General features: G+C 39.2%; 1 protein-coding gene across 1 annotated transcript in view; it reads right to left on the reverse strand.

The window, feature by feature from the left end:
* The window catches only part of LOC149936075 (cell adhesion molecule Dscam1-like), a 134085-nt gene that overhangs the window by 33482 nt on the left and 85584 nt on the right, over positions 1-15019 (reverse strand). The window contains exons 14-15 of the mRNA XM_090153612.1: positions 5286-5417; positions 3470-3631 (exon numbers count right to left, since the gene is read on the reverse strand). Coding sequence (XP_090009738.1) covers positions 3470-3631; positions 5286-5417 — 294 coding nt within the window. The remainder of the gene's footprint in view (positions 1-3469; positions 3632-5285; positions 5418-15019) is intronic.

The raw sequence follows: 15019 nt of genomic DNA on the forward strand, positions 1-15019 counted from the left end.
GTCCGGGCCCGCTCTTAAAAGCCCTTAAGAGCCCGGCTTTTTCGGGCAAGTGGTCACTACCGCAAACGTCCGACTAATAGATTATTATATATTTTTTCTATCTTCATTCTTTTTCGTGGTTCGCGGTAATCGCCACGGATACACACATTCGGGATGGGTTATTCTTTTATATATATATCTCTCTACGGACTTCGCCAAGCGTTACGGCTATCAAAAATATTTAAGCATCTGTTTCTGAGCGAGAAGCGACAAGAACAATTGGCGATAGAAAGCGACAATGTGGAAGAAATGTTAAATAGAGCGGAAAATGGACGTTTGCTTTAGAATTTCGGAGTCACTGTCTCTTACGCGTAGAATCCATTTCCAGATTTCTTTCAGAAAACCATTTGATTTACAAGTCCCATTCAAAATTGATTCTAATCAATTTCGATTGATCCGCAGCGTCTGTAATTTTTTCCTAGTGCATTTGCAAAGTTTTTCACGTTTCAGGTTCTTGTATTATTTTTTGAAAAACATATTTAAATTCCTCTAATTTATACAATTAAGTTATATTCCATTTTAAAATGTAAAGTACCTCAAAGTATCGAGGGAATTCTAATTGAATTTCCTAGAATCGGATGAAAAGTGCTACTTTATGTAGTCCTAGACGGAGGAAAGATATTTATCGATTTGGATGCGACTTTAACCATTGAGGAGGTAGCATGCCTCATACTTTGTCGCCATCTAGCGGTGGGTATCTCAACCGTTATTTAAAAAAATTACTTAATTTATTAGAATGAACTTTTATTATCTAATTTTTGAATTTAATAAATACGTATAAATAAAATGTAATGTCATAAGTTAAACTACATAAAAAGTATGAAAATCGATATTCTTTTAGGCGCGATCCAAGCGAGAATTTAACCAATCAATACGGAGGTCCAACAAAGCCCTACTTTAAACGGTAAATTTAGAATACGCTCGTACTTTGACAGCACTACCAAGTATGCTATTCCCTGCGAAGCTGTGTCACTAAACCTCCCTGTTTTTTACCTTTAAGATAAATTTTATTTAACTGTTCTTAATTTAAATATTAATATAATTATTAATCTTATAAAATAAATGTTTATAAATAAATAAAACAAATTGTTTTTACCAACTAGAAACCTTGACTAGAGATGGCGCTAAATGCGGTCTTTTATCGAAGAAAGCGCTGGCATCGGATCGATGAGGGATACGAGGCTATCGTCTCTAGCCGCTCGATATCTTCATCGCGGTAGACGGGGGAATATCTTTCCTAGTCGATAACTTGACATTGTTTCCATATACAATCACTTTTCAATTAACCCCGATAACGAGCAAAATGTACCATTAAAATTAGACATAGCATGTCCAAAATTACGCTACTATATGGAAAACACGACTTAATGTTTCGAACAATTTAAACGCAAATTACCGCGAATATGGATTAGAAAATACAATTTGTAGCAGTCAATTAGTCAGGGCTCGGCTCCGAAAACTATCAACTCGACTCGCTTCCATCAGTCATTGTATTATAGGGTTTATTGCGCTATGGACGATTCCTCCATCCCTTTTACTAAGAACTCGTAAGCCGGCAAAACAATTACCCTCACGTCCAGCTAATTTATCGCCGGCGTAACCGAAATTAATAAAAAAAATCTTTATCCAGAAATGATCCAAACTTCAAAAGAGAGTGAAGGGGACATCGCAACTTATAAACGTCGAGCGTTCCACGTCGCTTTGTAGGAAAACCGTTATGAAATTGCGATGATCATAAGGCTCGCGAGAAAAAACGGGAGTAACGCCAGAGAAGGTGGATGGACCACTCGCGTGAAAAAATACCCCACTTAAGTATAATCGACCATTACACGCCTTTGCTTAATCGAAAAAAAATATATTCTAGAAAACCGTGGTTGACTAAAAATAGACATTTATCGTCCTCACTCGCTCGTCCGCTAGAGGGCGGCAGTTAGGGTAGAAAGAAGGAAAAAAGAATCAGCAGGGGGCGCTGGCTTCCATCGATAGGAAATCGCACGGAAAATGAAACTCGGGAAATTGTATGTTAGCAAGCTTGTAAGGCAGCGCGTGGAACTAACCTCTCGCCGTAATCGCTTCGCTGAATTTTAATGGAGGTCATGTTCGAAAAACGTTTAAAGTGATTACCAGCCAAACCTCATTTTGGAGGACGCCTTTTACTTTTTACCTAGGCGGGGAAAAAATCCCACCAGACCAACAGACGAGAGAAAGCCAGAGAAAGAAAAAAATTACTAAGTACACGAGTGGATTCGTTAATTTCTTTCGGATGCGTTTCAAATTAGCCTCTTTTAGGTTAGATTGGATTTTTTCATCAAATTAAAAATAACGTAAGAGTGATAAAAAAAAACGGAAGACGAAAAGGTGAAGAGAAAGCTAATTCGAAAAATATTTCTCGCGAACAAGCCGCGGGTTGCAGACACGTGCAACTTGTAATTAGCTTTTCAGCTATAGAAGTTCCTAGAAAACTCCCATTCTCCCAGTCAGCGTACAGTTTCGTCTTCAAATCAGTCAACAAACTTTACCCTAACTCGTAACTGTAATAGCAACAACACCGCCATTCGATGTTAACCTAGTTGCTTACAAGTTCGCGAAGACGGGGAGGGTGGTAGCTTTCATTCGATTTTTCGGGATTTCTTTTTGCAACCGATTGCATTTTTCGTATTCTAAAAAACGAATCAGCCTTCCAGGGAACCCATATTGATTTAAATCTATCAGGCAACCAGGCTAAATTAACGTTTTTTTAAAAGAACATCAAACTGAAAAAAAAACCGCGCAAACAACGTTGCCAATGAAAAGCAAATTGTTCTATAGCGCCGCTAACCGACGTAAGTGTATACGTTAGCGAAAAATACATAATACCTTTATTTTGGGGGAGGGTGAGCTTTTTCCTTTGTGAAGATATACGGGCCAGTAAAGCGAAGAAACGACTCACATAAATCATTTTATCCCCCCCCTCCCCCGCTTTACGAGAGAAAAATGGAGGGGGAAAAATTTCCGGAATAAAAAAAAAGCCCGGGATGTTAGATTAAAAACTAACCCGAGCAAAAATTCACATTTAGGGAAAAAAGGGAGTAAAAATGAATACATCAAAAAGCGCTTCACTCGTAGCCCGTTTCCTCGGTAAAATGTACTTAGCATATGATTTGAAACAATTCTTTCACGGACCTTTTTTTACTCTTTTTATGGGAAAAGACGTAAAATGTTTTTGTTATAAAAATTGCTTATTTTTTTGCGAGTGCTTTTGGATTCCCATTCGCTTTTTATCTTTATTCGGAAGGTTTTACGACAGTACGCTATAAGCTGATGATGCGTAGTGTAGTCGTCAATGGTTAGGTATAAGGGCGTTGCTGTGGTGAAGTAATTGTTACGGCCTACCCGTGACGTTCTTGTTTTAGCGTGCGAAGATAACTGAATAAATAAAAGTAGCTCGTACCTGCTTCTTCCGTTGTGAAAATCAATTCTTCGCTAGGCTCGCTGGTTCCGATGGCGTTGGCGGATATAATTTTCACCTTGTAAGAATGGCCCGGTTTTAATCCGGTCAGTACCACTTGAGCTTCACTCGCTTTGATGCTCGATGATAAGGATTCCCAATTTTCTACAAATAAAATCAAAATAACAAATAAAATAGTACTTTTCGTAGCGAGAAAAACATAGGGTATATAGAAATATACGTTGATTGAAATGTTTGATACCAACGAGCGAAGAGAATTAATTTGGTTTGGATTACGTCTGACGCGTGAAGGGTTTACTGTCATCGACGTAAATAGAAGGGCAAACAGACCCTGTTTTGATAGAGATTAAGAGCTCGAGAAGAGGTATGGCTCAAATTACGTACTCTAAGAGTGAATATTTAATAGACAAAAATGACTAGCAAACGAGATAGGTAAATAATCCGAAATTCAAAAGCAAAAAGTTATCTACACCTATTCAAAAATCCGTTGAGATTGACTCACCAGACGATAAATATTTCCCGACATCAAACGAAAATTTTCAATTCAGTATGTTTATGTTTAAAACGTTACAATCCAATGGGAATTGCGCAAATAGAATTTTCAGAAATACTACAACGGATAAACAAGGGATTCGATGAATAATTTGGTTGTTTGTACGGAAACAAATAATATTTAATACGATGTTTGACGGAACGTACCGCTTTGATCCTAGATTCCAATTTATTTTATCTATTTGCCAAAGGAACAATCGAAATTAACTATTTAATAAGGTGGAAAAATCTAGAATGATAGCGAATTCCATCAATAAAGGATGGCCACGTATTTACACACTCTGTAAATTCCTTTCGATGACGTGCCATTTGTTAACAATTGCTACCCAAAAAAAGCACTTCATCTGCCGTATTTTCGTCCGCTTAGCAGACGCTTTGTGTTTTATAAAAAAGAAATTACCCGCATTGCAGACGAAAATATCACAGTTTATGAACTTCTCGCATTTGCCGCTATGTGGATTTATGTATTATGAAATGGCTTATTGAGATTTTGGGTATAAGACCAAAAGAATTTGCTGGCTTTAGAAAATAAAAAAGGCGCCCAAATGGTTCTATGAGGCCCGTCAAAAAATAGAAACCTGAACAACACATTTTGATCCGCCACTGTTTGTTAAGTAGGACAAACTATACGCAATCCCTGAATCCCAGCTTTCAATTGAACTAGTTATAATAGCTTTAATTTGTCCGCAAAGTCTTTATATCGCGTATCGCGAGTACACGAGCATTGCATTTAAGGCTTTGGAAATGTTAAGAGCCGTGTCTGGCATTATTACGGTTAAGACTCGAACTGATCTAATGCGGCGCTCGTTGCGGGTATGACGAGCGTCTTGGACGATCAACTATGAAGTATAGCAAAATTACATTTCCTTTACACGGACTGGGCCGCGTGATCGTGCGAAGGGAAAGCCAGCGACTCGGGAGAGAGCGCGTGCTTATAATGGGGAGTCGGTCATCGAGTTAGCTGCAAAATTTAATCAGCCGCACTGGCGTTTCCAGTACACAGTCAGACACTCAGACCAGCCGCCCCTGTTCCTTAAACACGTCCGCCACGTTGAAACTACTCAATATCGGCCATGTCTTATCCTACGCGGCCCACCTTCACTTTCGCTAGCGTCTTAAGCAGTCGCGAGAGGGAAGAAATAGCCGTTAGGGAGTGATGACGAACTAGGGAAACTTAAAGTGGCGTAGAACTTGTCGCTTTTCAAAAGATGTCCGGCGACAGGAATTGGCACGAAAATGAACTTACCGGAAACTGGACCGAAGTGCACGATGTATCCGGTGACCGGCGAGTTGCCGGATTGAGTTTGAGTCCAGGTCACGGTAGCCGTGGAGCTGGACAGCTGAGTCACTCTCAAGTTTGAAGGAGGGTCGGGTGGGGCTACCAAATAGAAAATGTCAATAAGGTGTTAACGACAGTTTGAGTGGACTTATCGCGGTCGACGAGCTAAAAATAGATCAAATTTAAGGATCAATTGGTCAAAAAAGGCCCTTCTTTTAAAAACGTTACACCTATATCCCCCCTCGGCGGCATTCGGGTCGAAGGCAACGTCTTTCGAAAGCATAGATCCAATTTTCTCGCTTCAACGTATTGAACTACGCGAGTGTGGTAAATTATTTCGCGGCTTACTCGAGCGCATTTGATAATTAGTGTACTTCTGGAATATACTCGTAGTTACAACCAAGGCTGTTCGGAGGTGGTTAAAAATGCATAAGTTCGTCCTCAAATTTGCAATCCTAGTTGGAGTCGATTCCGCGTGGTGAAAATTAATTTCCAATATGGTATTACTCTTCGTTTTAAGACCCTAATTCATACAACATTTAACTCATTAAACTTGGACGTATAAGTCGGGTGTATACTCTTCTGGCAAACGACGAAGTAAATTTAGTTTACGCAAAGCCGTGTCACATATATAGCGCCATAAATATTTACAATTTCTAATTAAGATATAAAACGTCAACTTTTCAACTTAACCTCCGCCTCGACTAATCTAATATTTAGACTTTCATCGCTCAAAACGAGGCGGCTCTAGACAAAACGAAATTTTCTATAAAATAAAACGCGAAATAAAGGAATTCTTTTAATGAAATTTCGCCATCCGTTTTCTTTACGCGAGCTCGAATAAATGGGCTCTTTTCTCGGCGATTTGCTCAAATGAAATATAAAACCCAGGCGGCTTGAAGATTTTACGCGTCCACCGGCGGGAGCTTTACTAATGGAACTAAAAACATCGTTATCTCGACGATTCTGAGCAAATACACGTCTGGAGCGAACGCGCAGTCAAACTGGGTATAATTTAGCTCGGATGACCGGTCCCTTTCTTTAAGGTTTGTTTCATAGCTTAGCCTCAAAATAGCCATAGATGACGTAAGTTTTATACTTTATCTTGGCAGTCTCACTCACGGAGGGGCGTATTTATCAGTCATATATAGCCTTTTGTCTCTGTAAAATAAGCGAACCGCCGGAATCGTCTCCGTTTTGATGAGGCCCAGTCACGAAAAGTCGTTAACTTTTGGGACCGTCCTTCTTAACTGTCTTAGCAACCGGATCAGAAGAAACTTACTCTTAAACGAAGCCTACTCGCCAAATTTTCTGACTATGACATTAGATTACGGTGTTTAACAACAAGACTGACCACGATTCCCCACCCCTTCGCAAAGAATTCAGAATGCTCTTAGGAATATAAATATAAACTATGTTTCGGGCCATATTGTTGGTGCCAGCTAGGAGCAACAAACACAAGGAGAACGCAGTTAGCTTTAAACACGCTAACGAAGTGTTGTGTACAAATTTCATTGGACGAGCCTTTACGCTGAACGTTTTACGGTTGGGGGGGGGAGAGAATTTCCGAATTTTTCCCCTCCGACGGCAGCAGGCGCTAAAGCGTCTAACCAGTGAAAACTGTACCCAAGAAAATGCACGACTTTTGACGGGTTGCGTTCTCCTTGTGTGGGGTGCTGTGTTTGTTGCTCCTAGGTACTGCAGCATTGCCACCATTCTAACTCACCTAGCAGTGATTATAGGAGATGATTTGGAAAAATTCATCCCGTGTTCCTACTGTCGTACTACAAGTGCTTTTAACCTGTAGAGTTGATTTGATCAGATTTTAAATACATATATTTGAGTGAAAACCCCTACTCATTTATCGGTTAATTTTAGCTTACAGTGAGCTGACGGAAGCTCAATTTTGTGAAAAAAAGTATTTATAATTTTGACATTTCTTATATACTCTCTTCAGGTAGGTTACTTGATTAACTTTTGGTTGGTCAATTAAAAATATAGAATAAAATGATACTGTAGCCAGGTTAAAAATATACCGTCAACGATGATAACAGTTTCGCCGGTCACACTTACAAGGGGATTTTCATTGATTTTGTTAAATTTCCGGGGATAAGTAGACCTTTATGTAACTCGAAATTTCCCAATAGGAAAGGTTTTGACGGGCTTTAGTTTTTGATAACTTAAGACCTACTTTTCCCTATGGAAATTAAAATGGAGAAATCACAGATTTTAATGATAAATGTGTCTAAATTTGGGAAAAAATAAGCAAATTATTTAAAATGGGTAAAAATGGGTATATTTCTGCAAATATTAGTTAAATCTGTAAATTAGGTAAATACAAGTAAATGGACAAAATTTTACCCAAATTAACCTGAATTTACCCAATGTACAATTTTTTTAGTATAATTGATTTTTTTTAATATTTTAAAATCAACGAAAAGTATATTTTAAATAATAAAAAAAAGTTTCGTTGCCATGGCAAAACTAAAGCCCGTCGAAACTTTTCCTTTTGGGGAATTTCAAATTACAAAATCGGTGAAAATCACCTCGGTTCCTTGTTAGTACAAAATGGCGCTAAACAAAATCTATACTTGGTATCGTTTTTAAATATTTCGTTATTTTATACTTTCCCGCAATTAAATTAATTAAATAACGATCGTATTAATATTTTAATCAATATATTTCTTTAATGAAACAAATTGTGTAAAAATTGAGACGTCAAAGCAATCGCTTATTTAGAAGAATGGCTCCGTCGTTTTACGATAATATAATTTGACCACGTCTTTCGAGAAAAAACTTTGAAGAGAAAAGTTTGATGGCGTAAAAGCTTCCATAATTCCGATTACACTGACGGTAAGCGATGACACCCTACAGGAATATATAAAATATCCCCACCCATCCTTTCATTTCTTTCTCGTATAAAGTGCTCTTTTTGAATATATAAAAGTACATTTTAATATAACAGTTTGCCTTCAAAAATACCGCGAAAGAGATGGGGAGGTTTTTGGCGGTGCATGACTATCAAAACTTGGATTAAGAGCAATAATAGGCCGTACCTATTTGCTAGCGAGAGAGAGACGCTCTTTTTGAGGGGTCTGCGGATAAGAAGGGAAAAACGCTTCTTTCAAATCGATTTTTAGCGTAATCGGATACAAACTACGTTGGCACGTAAATGGAAGAAAACGCGCTGCCAGCCTGATATTTATTCATAAATTCAAAGTAGCAACGGCGGTTCTTGGCCGCGTTGGGGTGAAGACCCAAGAGTGCGAAGCCAAAAAGGCCGCCAGCCACCCTTCCCATTTTCGGGTTTCGAGGATAAACCCATTTTCACCAGCGGGAAAAAAATCTTTTCGCGCCGATTTTGTTTTCGTAAACCCAACAGAACGCTTTCTTGTCCGACGCATAAACGCGTCAACTCCGAAGATACTCTCAGGGATTATATCGAAAAAGCGTAGACAGCCATATTGCAGATTTTCGCAACCCATTTTTAGAGATTGTTTTATTTCCGTCAAACGCCAGCGCTATATATATTAAATGTACGTTATCTTCCAATTAAAGGCTGGTGTTTACTATAGGGCAAAAACGCCACAACGGCGAGAGGCGACGCAAAAATATTGCATTAGGCCTAAACGGGAATTTTTCGCGTCGATGTTCACCGTCGTGGCGTTTTTGCCTTTAAGGTATTTTGCGTATTTTTCTCGCGCACTCGTGCAACACCGAAACCATAAACAGGCGTTTAGAAATGGCGGTAGATTACTTTTTATTTCTACCCTGCCTTCTATATATATATATATAAGCCTTCACAGGCGGATTTTCTTTGTCGTTCGACCCAAAATATATATCGTAGATGCCACCGTAGCTATCTTTCAATCTCGGCCAATTTTTTCCAGATTTTTTTTCTTCCATTATATGATCGCCTATAAAAAGTTTCCTCTTCGGAAGTCATCGGTCGATTCTGGCCAAAGAGGGGTGGGGGAGGAGGAGGGTAGAGACGCCCTTATCCCGTATAACGCGCCACCTAGGTCTCCAAGTGGTTTTAAAGAATTGAAGAGGCCCGCTATCTCGGAGAGTGAGAGTGGCTGTACCCTTTTACTTCCATCCAGAGAGAGAGAGAGAGAGAGGGAGAGAGTGCGCGTGTATATCGCGCTTAGCGTCGACCGATTTCCGCTGCTAGTGCATTTTCGTGTATTTCAATTAAGGGCGGTCTTTATCGGAGCGGCATACTGGCTCCCATTTACTCTTTTAGCGGATCCCCGAGGCTGCGCGGGAAAGCTTCGCTGCTAACAGCGTTTTCGGATGCCCCTAAATAGATTCTCATTTAAAGGAGGAACACCGGTGTCCGATCGCCCAAAAGTCGAGGAAATGTCACTTCGGAGGGCCATTCGTCACATTAAAATGCACGTCGGACACGGGTAATAGGGGGGTGGGCCGTTGTCGACAGTCTTCTCGGCTAACACTCCCGATAGCGCAGGATCGAGCGAGAGCAGTCTTGATCGCGGCAGGAAGAGTGATTCATTTCAAAGGCTACTCAGCCACCTCTCCATCCTCCCGTCTCCATCCTCCCTGTCGTTCTCTACGAAACGTTCTTATTTAAAAGCCTCGATGGGAGAGAACTTGCGAGGGGGAATTTTGGGTTAAAAATTTACCGTCTGACACTCTGAGTTACTTCAACAATCACCGAGATATAAACTTGACTATTAAGCTAAACCGACACTTAAAATTGGCTAGAGGTTTATCGATTTACCTACAAAAAACCAACCGAGGGTTTTAATGGCTAAAACGTTTCAAATACACGGCTAGTTCATATCGAAATTTTTATTACGCTTATTTCGGAAAATCGTACAGCACAGACAGAACGAAATACAAAGATACCGAGTATACAGGGTGTTTCAAAACGTTATGCAAAAATTTTAAGGAGTTGTAGGGGGTGAGTTGAGAAGTATGCCTATTTTTTTCCACATTTTCCTACGATGAGTTAAAAGAGCGCCAGAGAACTTCAAAGTGTGGCCTACTAGCCCCTGGAGGTAGGCTGCAACAAGCGCTAAACCAAGCAGAAGGGAAATGCGAACATTAGGGTAACTTAAAACAGTATTTAAAGTCGTGATGGACCACAATTTATCGCAAATTCATCGTACCCCTGAAATCGCATTTCTATGCTGCTGGGCTTTGTGCTTGTTGCAGCCTACTTCCAGGGGCTAGTAGGCCACATTTTGAAGCTATCTGCCGCTCTTTTAACTCATCGTAGAAAAATGAAAAAAAAAAACAGACATACTTCTCAACTAACTCCCTACAACTCGTTAAACATTTTGCATAACCTTTTGAAACACCCTGTATACAGTATTCACCTTCATATCGCGCTTATGTATTATGTGTAAAAATTAAAAATAACTTTTATATGAAAAAATATTTGTGGGTCGAATTACATTAGAGAGGTTAAGTTAAGCGCTCTATAGGATAAACATTCTGTAAAATCAGTTGAGATCACTTCCAGTTCGCAGACTAACGCAATCAAGTACGTTTGCAATCGAAATTTAACCTTTCACTAGCTTACGGTACACGCAAAATTTAATACGCCGTTTCAACCATACTTAAACAGGAATTATGTATGTCGAAATACAATTATTGGTTATTTCGCCAAATTCGTATGACCGGACAAGGCCGAAGGCGTATTTCAATTCAAACAAGTATTTAAGCTGTTTAACAAGTACTTATAACTCTGTCTCGATTTGTTGAGTTGGAAAATTATAATAATCAGTATTCTTTAGAGTTGTTAATTTTCCGGAAAAATGAAATGCAGGAAAATTTCTAGAAAAGTTTCCAAATTGCGAAACATTTTCCGCAAATCGGAAAAATTAAAAATTGAAACAAATTACTTTTTAATGGTTTTTAATGTTTTTAACTTTGTATCGATATAAAATGTCTAATAACAGTAAACATTAATAATGTTACATTGTTAATCAGTTTAAACTAGTATAAAGGTTTAGTTTTACTTTTAGATTCGAAAAATTAGGTGAAAATTCCGCTTTATTTGCAAAAAATATTAGACTAATCATGGAATGAAAACATTTTTATTTTTTTCGGAAAAATACGGAAAATTTTCAGTAAAAAAGGCCTCGGTCATTTTCCGGAAAATTTTCCGACTTACAACTCTAGTATTTTTAATTAAATACTATAAATATATTACGACGTGTCACGTAAGCTCGATAGAAATATGGCGTCGTCTTGAAGTGGTTATATATTAAAAAGTACAAACGCTGAAAGCAAAACGTGTAAAATAGTCACGTGACTCCCGACTTTGTTGTTCTAACTTCTAGGGTGCACTGCTTAACCTCTCTATTATATACTAACTTTCTGAAACTATTAATTTGGGAAAATATGGTAATATTATTATTATATTATATTACTCATTTCTCGGTATTCGTTTGAAAACTGAAAAGAATATTGTTGCTACATATATTACCGTGAAAATTATATGGATTAATCGTTCCCAACCCTTCACAAATCCGCCTTATTAATTCAACATCACTCTACCGCTTAAAGGTAAACGGATTCTCACGGTGCCAACTCCTACCTTGACCACTTGACCCGAACGCTCAACTGAAACAGAGTAATCGAGACTTCATTTACGACCAGATAAAGACAACATGTACAAACGACACAGGGTGACAACACTACTGGAATTTAACGAATGGCGTTTATCCGACTTAAACTAGACCTATAAAGACAGCGATATATGCTAGTTTACTCCAGCCGGGCCATTGGAGGGTGTCGAATGAGGCCATAGTGACAGATACGTTGGCTGAATTTTGAAAGGGTTTGTTAGAAATTTAAGTAGAAGGGCATATACGATCAACACGGCTGTGTGTAACAATATAAGGCGAGCGCGCGTCGATTCTCGCGGATAACACAGCGGGCATAAATCCCCAGATAACGAAATAACACGTACCAACGTAAGCTTTCAAAGAGGCGTTCGCGACAGCCAATCGCTACAGGCAATGGACGCTACAACGGAGCGCTAGGTAAAGTTTGTCTAACTCCTAAACTATAAATGTTGTTTAGTCGGAGGAATAATACGCTTAAAACTGACTCGAGGCTCTTTGTTAAAGCATTTAAAGCCTCGAGAAATCGCGAGGCTTACCGATAAGCCGCCTGGAAACTGCAACCAAAGGCCCAACGAGAGAACGCCGTTCACAATCTAAATTATTTCCGAGCGAGATGTTTAAAAGAGTTATCTCGGACGCCCACGCCATTCAAAATACGGAATTATGAATGACTCGAACGACAAATAGCTCTATATCTTGAACATCAAAGCGAAGGAGTGGAATAAGTTTCGTCTCGATAAACAAACAAGCTAACGCCGTTCGCCTCATCTAACGAAATTTGTCTTGACAGGTGAGACTATTTGCGATCGAGAAGAAGAACGGCTTTATTTTAAAATCCGTCGTATCGAAAACGCTCGAGGACCGTAATGTTTTCCCACTTCGAAAAAGAGTTGAAAGCCAATCGCAAATGCCGATAAATACTTTTAAAAATATATACTTCCGTATTCCTACCGGGATTTCTAGAAGAGTTAAAATAACGCCAGCCAAAGCGCTTATAGACAAATGCTATAACAAAAAAAAAAACAAATCGCTCAACGGGTTGAGATTCTTCACTATATACAATCGCGCTTAAAATGAGGAGGCTATCGGTAAGATACAATACCCATACGTATATCCATTTATATACGCGAGAGGATACGGTAAAATGGAGAGTTCGGCGAACCACTTACGTCCTTTTTTTATCTGGCACAGTATACCGTAAATAGCCCAATGTTTTCCGCCAGAAACTATAAAAGCGTTCTAGGACTATACGGTAATAAAAGCTGTTCCACGATCCTTCCTCTACGCCCTACTCAAACCGCAGGGAGCGCTACTTTTATTATTTAAAATTCGACCCGATATAATACTACACGCGAGAGAGCTAAGAGGGATATACGGTAAAACCTCGAAGGAGGGATAACGCACTCAGTCCTTCTCCGACGTAGAAAGTTTTATTTTATAGCACAAATCTCTAAAGCCAGGACTCGCATTAAATAAGCGAAAAAAGGAGACAGTTTTTTTACTATCTATTCTCGTCTTGCAGCTATAAAGTTAGGAGACGAAAAGGTCGTATGAATATACTTCAATAACGTTCACAAAACCTATGTAAGACAGCGTGGCCAGTGCAGTATACTATAGAGTTCCATAGATTCTGGATTCGCTCTTTATATACGGTCATATTTGGCCTCGCAAATACCGTCGATTGTATAATCGAAGTACAGTTGATAAGACGGCGACAAGCAGCCCAGACCTTTCCCCGTCGTTGCTTTTGTTATACCGTCAACTTAACTTGACCTGTAAGCCGTATCACTAAACAGAATGGGGGATAGATTTAGGAGAGGGAGGGTGGTATCGAAAAACCATCAGAAACGTGTAAAAGGAAATGAACGATCTTTTCCATAGAGTTCGTCGGCGTCTGCAAAACGACGTCATAGAGGTCTAGTCTGGCTTTATACACAAATGAACGCCCTACCATCCCCTGGAATTTTATTTCGAGTATCGGTACAGAAGTCTGAATTACATTGGACTTAGAATTGACAGGTTTATATTTTTCCTTTCATACCAAAGAGAAAAACGCGAGTATTCAAAATTAAGGATATAAATTTTCTTCATTTCTTCACTCGGGAAAATTGTATGCATTGATTTTAGTTCCAAAAATATTCCAAAACGTTTGGAGATATATAATAGGAGAAATTCGGTGATCAAGGAGGAGTAATCCACCAGGGGCGGTAAAATCGAACGAAATACAGCTCCCTATACAGGGTGTCCAGAATTGCTCTGACTGAGCATTTTTCTCAAAAACCACAAGAGTTAGAATTGCGAAATTCGCCTCCCCCCCTTTTAAATTACGGCGTTTATGTCCCCCGGATGGACGAATTGTCTTCAACGGCACTCGATATAAATTTATTTCTGGCGTCATTCGATTGGTATTAGTTCTCTCTATCTACCCATGCCAGTGCTGAGCCACGGTTTTTAATCAAAGAGGGATGCTTCGCCCCCCATTGGAAATTACGGCATATAGTTCCCCGGGAATTGAAGAATTATCTTCAACGGCACCCGATATAAATTTATTTCAGGAGTCATTCGATTGGTATTAGTTCTCACTATCTACCTATGCCAGTGCTGAGCCATGGTTTTTAATCAAAGGGGTTATTTCGCTCCCCGATTGGAAATTACGGCATATAGGTCCCCGGGAATTGACGAGTTATCTTCAACGGCACCCGATATAAATTTATTTCAGGCTTCATTCGATTGGTATTAGTTCTCTCTATCTTCCAATGCCAGTGCTGAGCGACGGTTTTTAATCAAAAGGGTAAAATCAAAAGTGCTAGGAGGAAGAACTTACTATTGTGGCTGTGCTATCTTGTTTAATTAATTTTAAAGTGAGATCTTTCCGTTTTAAAACCATTCTCTAACGATTTTAAGTCTAATTAATTATCGTGAACAGTTGTATTACGGAGATGACGATCGTAATGTTCAAAGAGTTAGTGATTTGTTTAGTATTCGCTATCCTGACTTGAGAACCAGCCACAACACCGTTCTTCGAGCTATTTGAGACTTCAACGATAACGGAGAGGTCAATCCCAGGTTACGTGGAACAGGTGGTCAAAACCTTAACAT

Source organism: Leiobunum rupestre, chromosome 7 (assembly GCF_980474605.1).
Source record: "Leiobunum rupestre chromosome 7, qqLeiRupe1.1.hap1, whole genome shotgun sequence".
Taxonomy (NCBI): domain Eukaryota; kingdom Metazoa; phylum Arthropoda; class Arachnida; order Opiliones; family Sclerosomatidae; genus Leiobunum; species Leiobunum rupestre.